Raw genomic sequence first — 9,861 nt, forward strand, 5'->3', positions numbered from 1 at the left:
GTGGCTATGAAAGTAGCTTACCACCACCAGGTATGAATGATTGATGGGTTCTACATGTAAAGCGACTTTGGGTACTTAGAAAAGCGCTATATAAATCCCAGTTATTATTATTTTTTTATATATATGGATGATGTTTGATAAGAAATTATCGAGTTTGAGCCCATTATCGAATCCTCTTATCGAACCGATTCCTTATCGATTCTCTTATCGAATCCAGATGGGTTGTTGTATATGGGAAAACACACACAATATTTGGTTTAACAAAAGCTCACTTTTATTTTATAAGAAAAAAATAAAATAAAATAAATAAATAAATATTAACTGTTGTTCCCCCCTAAAAAAAAAAAAAAAAAATATATTGACTGTTGTTACCCAAAGTATATTAAGTGGGATTTTTCAGAAAAATAAATATATACAATAACACAAAAACAACCTGTCTCTTTGATCACTATAGGTGTATAAATAATAATACAGTGTTAAATAAAATCAGTCCCTTGGGCATAAAACTGAAAATAATACAGCTCTCCAAAAAGTACACTTGTGCTGCTCTTGGAACATACTAACTACACACACTATGCCACTAAGAACGCCACAGTCATCAATCAACAATTTTTCTTCCAAAAAATCAGCATGTCTACTTTTTCAGGATCAAGTCTGACCCGCTCTTCGATAATTGTGTCGCCAATGGTGGAAAAAACACGTTCACTTGGCGTGGAACTAGATTGGACACACAGATAGGTTTGACGACATCCTCCTCCAGTCTGTATCTAAACCTTCTGGGGTCCATCAGTGTGGCTTCCTCCAGGAATGACTGCACGTTTTGTCCTGGGGGGAAAATGAGGGACAGACACAGCATAGAATTAGGGGGAAATTAGCTGAATGTGAAGACTAGGGTGTCTGTTATTAAGTCTTTAGCATTAGTATGTGGAATTAAATGATGTAAAGGATTAAGTAAAGAAGTTAAACCTTGTACTGATATGATCCACTTTAATAGGTTGTTCAAATGAATAGTGCTTACAAAGTACAAAGACGAATTATGAGAAATACTTTCAACCTTATTGAAAATAAGATATTCTTCATCTCATTCTTCATCTCAGTAGATTAATAATGACTGAATTATTATTATTTTTGCTGCTTTCTGTATCTGTCTCTTTTTCTCTACTATAGTGGCCTCGATTATGGGAACCGGTTCTCCAAAAGGGATTCGAGTCCATGGAATCGGCTCTTTTCTTATCGAACAACCGGGAGAACCGGTTTCGAACATCATCCCTACATATATATATATATATATATATATATATATATATATATATATATATATATATATATATATATATATATATATATATATATATATATATATATATATATATATATATATATATATATATATATATATATATATATATATATGCTTACTTGCTTATGGCTGTCCATCGATTACGATGATGACGTTGCTCCAGTAATGGGTTATTGAGGGGGGTTTCGTATGTGCCATTGCATGTGGCTGTGCCGGCCAATGCCTAACCCGCATGGTTTGCCACATGTGGGGCAGATGTAGTCCCCGCTTGAGAGGGGGCCCCCTGCAGCACGCTAATGTCGCTGTATACGTTGATGTTTTCTCCTCTCCGTGGTCTGCTACTGGAGACGAGCAATGCCGGCGTGACTGCAGTTGCGGCAGGTGTGGCGATCAACAGCCAAGACTTCCAGTGCTGAAGGCTGGATAGCACAGCGCTTCAGGAGGGTTTTTATGTGGTCCTTGTCGCGTTTCCGCTGACCCCCAGGAGACCTACAGCCTTCCTGGAGTTGGCTGTAGAGGATCTGTCAGCGGAGCCTCTGGGCGGGCATGCAGATTACATTCCGCACCCAGTGCAGATGTATCTGCGCAAAGAACATTTGGATGCTGGGTGTTTGGGCCCGGTCATAGATATCCACATGTGGGACCCTGTCCTCCCAGGTCAGACCCAAAATCCGCTTCAGGCAGCGGATGTGATATCTCTCCAGGCTTCTGACGTGCCTTTGGTAAGGGGTCCAGGCTTCCGAGCCGTAAAGCAGCGTGGACAGACTGCTTTGTAAACAGCTGCTTTGGTGGAAACTGTCAGGTTTCTGTTCAGGAAGACCCTGATTTTGAGCCTACCGAAGGCAGCAGACGTTAACCCAACACGGACCTGGATGTCTTTATCGATGTTACAGGTAGGGGACAGGACGCTTCCGAGGTAGGTGAAATGTGGAACGATGGTGAGCTGCTGGCCATCAATGTTGAAAGCAGGCACTTCTGACTGGTGGGTAGAGTGTTGCGCAATAATCTGTGTTTTTGAAATGTTGAACATGAGTCCTCGGGCACTGTACGTGGATGAGACCACGATAAGTGCACGTTGTAGAGAGTCTGGCGTGTGGGCAAGGAGAGCACAATCGTCAGCATACTGAAGTTCTAGGATCTGTTGTTTTGTAATTTTAGTGAGGGCCTGGAGGCGCCGGATGTTGATGAGACTGCCGTCCAGCCGGAACTGTATGTGGATGCCATCTGTGGTTCCCAGAGCTTTGTGTGAGAGGAGAGTGACTGCTGAGAGGAAGAGGTTGAATATGACAGGGGCTAGGACACACCCCTGCCTGACCCGGACTTTCACATTAAAAGAGGGGGATTGCTGGCCTCCAATGCGGACACAGGCTCGCATTGGGTTGTACTTGTATAGCGCTTTTCTACCTTCAAGGTACTCAAAGCGCTTTGACACTACTTCCACATTTACCCATTCACACACACATTCACACACTGATGGATTCCATACATTCCATCATGTATGTAGTTGTCTCAGGATGTTGAGGAACTTCGGCGGAATCCCCAGCCTTCCGAGTAAGTCCCAGAGGAGATTCCGGTTTACGGTGTCAAATGCCTTGGACAGGTCAATGAAGGCGATGTACAGGTCTTGGTGGTGTTCCTGGCACTTTTCTTGTACCTGCCTGGCTACAAAGATCATGTCACTAGTACTGCGATCTCTTCTGAATCCACACTGTGATTCAGGCAGATTGTTCTCAGAGATATGAGTCACTAAGCGAGAGAGCAAGAGCAGGGAAATTCCACTGCTGTTTCCAAGTCAGCTTTGTCACCTATCCTCTTAAAGATGGTTATTATAGCAGCATCCTTCCATTCCTGGGGGATGGCTTCAGAGGACCAGATGGAGTCAATCAGTTGGTGGAGCCGACGGGTGCCACGTCGTGCTATAGCCACCAAGCTTCAGCACCTCAGCTGGGATACTGTCAGGGCCTGGGCTTTTGTTGTTTTTTAGGCCCTTGGTGGCTTTTCGGACCTCAGCAAAGGTAGGCGGGGAGTCCATGTGGTCGACAGGGGGAGTGGTTAGGAAATTGGTGAAAATGTCCTAGTCAGAAGGATTTTTGGAGTTAAGGAGAGTGTTGAAATGTTCAGCCCATCTATTTAGGATCTGGGGTGTGTCCTTATAGAGGGTGACTCTGTCTGCCGATCTGACTGGGGTTATATTTTTTCTCTGTGGACCATATATGGATTTGATGTCATCATATAATCCATGGAAATTGTTGGTGTCAGCATAGAGTTGGATCTCGCTGGCTTTCTTGATCCACCAGTCATTTTCCATAGCTCTGAGGGTATGCTGGACTTCGGCTCTGATGGAGGAGAGTCGAGTCTTTAGTGTGATGGATATTCGGTTGGCCAGGTAAGCAGCATGAGCTTTGTGTTTTGCCTAGAGAAGTTTATGGATATCCGGTGCACTGTTGTCAAACCAGTCCTGATGTTAACATCTGGTGTACCCAAGGGATTCCTCTGCTGCCTGATGGATGGCAGTCCTTAGGGTGTTCCAGCATGTGTTGATGTCAGGGTCCAGGTGGGTATCAGGGATTGCAGACACATTTTCTGCAAACTGTGCGCTGAGCTAGTCTACAGAGTGCTTGGATTTGAGTGCTTCACTGTTGAGTCTCTTGTTTGGGGGTGTTTTCTTCAGTTGGGGGTGGACTTCCATCTGAAATTTGGCTCTGATCATTCAATGGTCAGTCCAGCAGTCCGCTCCATGCATCGCTTTGGAGATTAAGACCTCCTTCCTGTCTCTACGACGGGTGATAATATAGTCGAGGAGGTGTCAATGTTTGGAGCGAGGATGTTGCCAGGAAGTCTTGAATTTATCCTTGAGCTGGAAAAGGGTGTTGGTGATGATTAACAGATGTTCAAAGCAGAGTGTAAGGAGGCTAAGCCCATTATCATTATCAGTGTTCCGGTCCAGAGCCCACCCTCGCGTTAAAATCCCATAGGAGTATGAACTTGTCGGTGGGAGGCGTTCCTTCTATGGCGGAGTTTAGTGAGGCATAGAATGTGTCCTTGCTCTCGAGGTCTGCATCCAGGGATAGAGCGTAGGCGCTGATAAGGGTGACATGGCAATTTTTGGTGAGTGGTACACGCCACGTCATGAACCTTTCGCTTATACCCACTAGAGACTCTGGGATTTTGTGAAGCAGGCTTGTCCTGGCGGCAAAACCACTCCATGTAGACAACGGGAACCTTCTGGATGACCCTTCCAGAAGGTGTAGCCTTTTCTCGCCTCTGTGATTGAGTCTTCCCCATATAAGCAGGTTTCGCTCAGGGCGGCTATGCCAATGCCGTATCTTTTTAGTTAATGTGCAACGACTGCTGTTCTTCGCTGCGGGCGGCGGGAGAGATCACGCACATTCAAAAGTGTGCGGACGTTCCATGACGCTATTGTGAAGGGAATTGAAAGTGGTTGTAGAGGTGCGCAGTCTCTACCCGCACTGTTTTGCCTTGGCCCCATATGGCGTCCTCCAGTGGCATGAAGAGCTCATGACGACCTTCTGCCGCATTGGGTTGCAGAGGACTGCCAGAGCACCGGCCTGTTGGTGTCTGCCTAATGCGGGTTGCCACCACCGATTTTTCGTTAGGGGTTTTCTCCCGTAGCCTATAATCAAGAGGTTAGCCAGTAGGCACTGGTCAGTCGGATGGTGGTAGCCTGGATGGAGGCTAAGCATCCACCCCCGGGGGATCCCATGCTGTTTAGCCCCAGGCCGCAAGGCACACAGTTACCGGGGACTGCCACGAGGAGGCACAGCAAAGGTCTTGGTGATGGAAAGACATACGCATTACTGAGTTCCACACATTTGCGCTCCTTACTGACCAGGCCCACTTACTGAAAGTGCTCCTGCGCAGAGGAATATAATGAATATAATGTTCTTTACAAGTTTATGTAAACTTTTGAACATATATATATATATATATATATATATATATATATATATATATATATATATATATATATATATATATATATATATATATATATATATATATATATGTATATATGTATATATATATATATATATATATATTTATAATTGTGTATATAAATATATATATATATAAATTGTGTGTATATATATATATATATATATATATATATATATATATATATATATATATATATATATATATATATATATATATATACAGTATATATCTATATATACGTATATGATGCGTTGAAGTAAACACAGCACATCATTCACATATACGACCCAATCCAAACAACCTTCCCTATTCACAGCGCAAAAAAACCAAATGCAAGTCAACACATTACAAGATCTGGTAGCTCAGTTACAGCTCTTTTTATTACCTATTCTGTGTTATATGTGTTTTATGTTGCACGATTGCGCCAAGAAAAATTCCTAGTTTGTGAACCCGTTCTCAAACAATGGCAATAAAAAACTATTCTGATTCTCATTCTGATTCTGATTCACACATAACACAACCTGCTCACTGAACTTTGTGTATAATATATATATATTAAAAAAAAATCTAAATTACACCCATTTAATCCATTACATTGCCTTATGGGATACAATGCAAAACATTCTCCATGTTTGACGCATTTTAGCTGCTTGATATTTCTGATTGATTACAAAAGGGGGAGAACTCTCACATATTCTTAATATCCAATTATATTAATTATTAGTTAGATATCCACGATGATTATATAGTATGCACACTATAGATGTATAGGCTACATATATATATATATATATATATATATATATATATATATATATATATATATATATATATATATATATATATATATATATATATATATATATATATATATATATACTTTACATGCAGTCGGCTTTCGTCCCTTGGTCAAATTTATTTTTATAGCCCCCAAGTCGAAAAGTTTGGAAACTTCTATTTCTTCTATTTCACACAAAAAAGACAAGATGGGGTTTGGTACTCAGATTTATTGCTGACGTTTTTTTGTGGCAGCTGTCATGTTGCAGACAGGACTTTTGGTGTCAACATAGTGGAAGCATTGTGGCAATGAAATGCTCAACAAAAGAAGTAACTCATTTGGCAGGCCCACAAAAACAAACGAGGCAGTAACCATTCCATTTCAAGCGTGCACCTTAGTTGTAAACATGTCATATTCCCACGTGGTTAGATTTGGCTCTTTACTGGTGTCAGCACTCCATGAGAGTGGCGACGTCTGCTGAAAACTGGGGCATGGTTCTTCCTGTCTATCTCGAAGCACCAGTGCGTGGACATGCAAATGTTTCCCTGGCTTATTTTGAACACCCATTGCCTTTTTTGTGTCGCGTCGCAACCGACCTGGCCACGTTTCCTTTCAGGAACTCTTAAATGACGATGCATGTTACATTTACGTTTTAAACGCACCCAGGCGTTCCAGGAACACAACTGGTGGCAGTGTAACACAATCCAATGTTTAATTTAGCTGATGCAATTTAGGAACTCCCATATTTTATGCCTGCTGGTTGTTGTTGTTGCATACCACCGTTTCAGGGTACGCCAATTTGAGTCGAATTTAAGAGTTTCAGAAAGAGAAGAGGGACTGCTCTCCTTTTTAATTGTATCTTCTGGAACTGGTGGTGGTGACTGAGGACTTGGTGATGGCACCGCCGTAGCTGCCGCCCATGCTGCTGCCGCCAGACATGTTGCTGCTGCTGCCATAGCCGCCAGACATGCTGCTGCCATAGCCGCCAGACATGCTGCTGCTGCCGCTGTAGCCGAATCCACCACCAGAAGAGGCGCCGCCGCTGGAGTATCCTAAAGCAGAAAAACGAGTATTGGCATTTGCTTGTTCGTGGGTTGTTGTTTTTTTTATTCAGCTGATCAGATGGAAAACTTACCACTGCTTGAAGTTTGCTGCACGTGGATGGTTGCACTGGTGGGTCCAGCGGACAGCCTAAGGATGCACATTGTACATTCATTAATTGCAGAAGAATGAAATATGAAATATCAAAAGATAGTATTGAATGCTGGTGCTACCTGAACTCCTCTCCTTCCAGCAGTTTCCTGTAGGTGGCGATTTCGATGTCTAGGGCCATCTTGACGTTCATCAGCTCCTGGTACTCACGCACCTGGCGGGCCATGTCCTGCTTTGCTCTCTGGAGAGCCTCTTCCAGATCTTTGATGCGCTGCCTGGCATCCTTCACTGCCAGCTCACCACGCTCCTCAGCCTCAGCAATCTGGGCCTCAATGTTGGCCCTCTGTCGGAAGATGATTACACATTGTACTAAAAGCCCTTCTACTATCGTCTGTTTTGAGATGTTCATGAAATATCCCGTACCTGTGCTTTGATTGCCTCAATCTCATTCTGCAGACGGGCGATCATGCGGTTCAGCTCGGCGATCTCAGCCTTGGTCGAGCGGAGGTCATCACCGTACTGTCCAGCAGAGCTCTGCATCTCCTCGTACTATTGGGACGAAGAACACAATGTCAACAAGGTCATCTAAAGTAAACGGCAATTGCGAAGAAACGCTCTTGCAGTACCTTCTGTTTGTACCAGGACTCTGCATCAGCCTTGCTGCGGTTGGCGATGTCCTCATACTGAGCGCGCACTTCAGCCACAATGGAATCCATATCCAGGTTACGGCTGTTGTCCATCTCCACAACGACTGAGGTGTCCTTGATCTGGGACTGCAGCTCACGAAGCTCCTACAGAACCACAGGTTGTTGCATAAGAGTCCAGTCTAGATTACAAGTAAGTGAAATTATGAAATCCTCAGACATACAGCCTCATAGACGGCCCTGAGGAAGTTGATTTCGTCCTGAAGAGCATCGGCTTTGGCCTCCAGCTCCACCTTTTTCATGTAGGCACCATCAACGTCCTGTGGAAAAAACATAAGTTTAAAAAAGAAATGTACAGATCAGATCCAATTGATACAACGTTGAGTCATTCCTACCTTCTTTAGGAGTACAAACTCGTTCTCAGCCGCCGTGCGTTTGTGGATTTCCTCCTCATACCTGAAGCAACCGCACAACAACGTTACATCACTTTCACACGCTCCAAAGAATATCTAGGCGTTAACTCGACGCTGGCGACACTCACTTCTTCTTGAAGTCCTCCACCTGCATCTGCATGTTCCTCAGTTCTCCGTCCAGCTTGACTTTCTCGTTGCCCAGCCCGTCGAGCTGCCGGCGCAGGTTGGCGATGTACGCCTCGAACATGGCGTCGATGTTGGAGCGGGTGGTGGTCTGGTCCTGCAGGAGACTCCACTTGGTCTCCAGCATCTTGTTCTGCTGCTCCAGGAAACGGACCTGTGAAGACACGACATTGTTAAAACGCTTGCTGTTTATAACATCATGATATACCGGATCTATGGTTTCGAACGTATTATTTTCTTGATTTTTTCCACTTGACTTCATGTCTGGATAGCCACGCCCTGTATATTCTAAAAAGCCTGGAAAGATTTGTTCTTGCATGTCATGTTTGAATTTGACAAATGATTTAGCAATAAAAGCCACAGTCAAGCCAGTTATTTAAAAAGGTGTGGCTGATAAAACATGAGTGTCACTTTTGTCTGTGATGCCAATTGCTGAATCCACAGATTCGTTGGAGAATGTTCACACAAGCTTTGAGTAGCTTTTAACCCGTAAGGTTTTAGGTGAAGCAATTGAACACACGCGGTCACTGAAGGAGTTCTGGTCACACAGGAATTAGAGAAGCCATCAACAGGATACACCAGTTGAATATGTGACATGTAGGCAACCAACCTTGTCAATGAAGGAGGCAAAGCGGTTGTTCAGGGTCTTGATCTGCTCCTTTTCCTGGGTGCGCACAGCCTGGATGGAGGGGTCAATATCCATTTTCAGGGGGGCCAGAAGGCTCTGGTTGTACGTGACTGCGGTGATGTGGGGAGCCATGAAGCCGCCTGATCCGTAGTTACCACTCATCATTGAGCCAGAAGAGCTCATGTTAAAACCACCACCCATGCTACCACCCATGCCCATGCCACCCGTGCTGCTGCCCATCCCGAAACCGCCAGCGGAGGAACCGAGATTGTAGCTGGATCTTTTGACGGTGTAGCCGCCGGATGAGGCTCCTCCTGCAAGCGACCTCCTGGAACCGCCGCTGGAGCCTGAGATGGAGTATGATTTCCTGCCCATCATCATCTTGGATTTTTGTTGGGTTGTCAAGGCAAGCAGAGAAATGAAGATGTGCCGACTTTAAAGGAGAGTCAAGTCCCTCTAAGTGTTTCACTCAGAGCTCTGCCTGCTTTTATGGCCGAGCCGCGCTGGTGGGGGAGGACTCTTCTCTTGCAACCTGTCCTCTCACTTTTACTCCCTCCCAGCCTACATACCTCCGGCTGTGAACAACAGGAGCGGCCGATCCTGAAAAACAGGTAGGGAGGGATTGTCAGAAGATAAGAGGGGACACACCCTACGCTGGGAAAGGCTGCGAGGCGAGGGAGTGCGAGGTTAACGGAGGGAAAAGAGTGGTTATGTAAAGGAACATGAAGCACTCATGTCGCTACATTTTACAGAGGCTGCAAGAATTGTTTAGAAAGCAGCTGGGACTCAACTTTGTCCAGTGC

The 9,861-nt window shown here is 44.4% G+C and overlaps 1 protein-coding gene across 1 annotated transcript; it reads right to left on the bottom strand.

The window, feature by feature from the left end:
- Positions 1-6,252: 6,252 nt before the first annotated feature.
- LOC133622760 (keratin, type II cytoskeletal 8-like) lies at positions 6,253-9,535 on the bottom strand. The gene is made up of 9 exons (XM_061985704.2): positions 9,041-9,535; positions 8,376-8,584; positions 8,230-8,290; positions 8,059-8,154; positions 7,817-7,981; positions 7,614-7,739; positions 7,313-7,533; positions 7,174-7,229; positions 6,253-7,090 (listed from the first exon to the last, which is right to left on the bottom strand). The coding sequence occupies exons 1-9, from the start codon at positions 9,437-9,439 to the stop codon at positions 6,888-6,890; spliced, it is 1,536 nt and encodes a 511-aa protein (XP_061841688.1). The 5' UTR covers positions 9,440-9,535; the 3' UTR covers positions 6,253-6,887.
- Between the last annotated feature and the right edge of the window lie 326 nt (positions 9,536-9,861).

The sequence above is a fragment of the Nerophis lumbriciformis genome, linkage group LG23 (assembly GCF_033978685.3).
Source record: "Nerophis lumbriciformis linkage group LG23, RoL_Nlum_v2.1, whole genome shotgun sequence".
Classification (NCBI taxonomy): Eukaryota; Metazoa; Chordata; class Actinopteri; order Syngnathiformes; family Syngnathidae; genus Nerophis; species Nerophis lumbriciformis.

Coding starts and splice junctions, on each gene's coding strand:
- LOC133622760 (XM_061985704.2), bottom strand. CDS start 9,439: ATGATGATGGGCAGGAAATCATACTCCATCTCAGGCTCCAGCGGCGGT. Junction 8,291..8,375: donor GTGGAGGACTTCAAGAAGAA/GTGAGTGTCGCC, acceptor CGGTTGCTTCAG/GTATGAGGAGGAAATCCACA. Junction 7,740..7,816: donor AGTCCTGGTACAAACAGAAG/GTACTGCAAGAG, acceptor TCGTCCCAATAG/TACGAGGAGATGCAGAGCTC.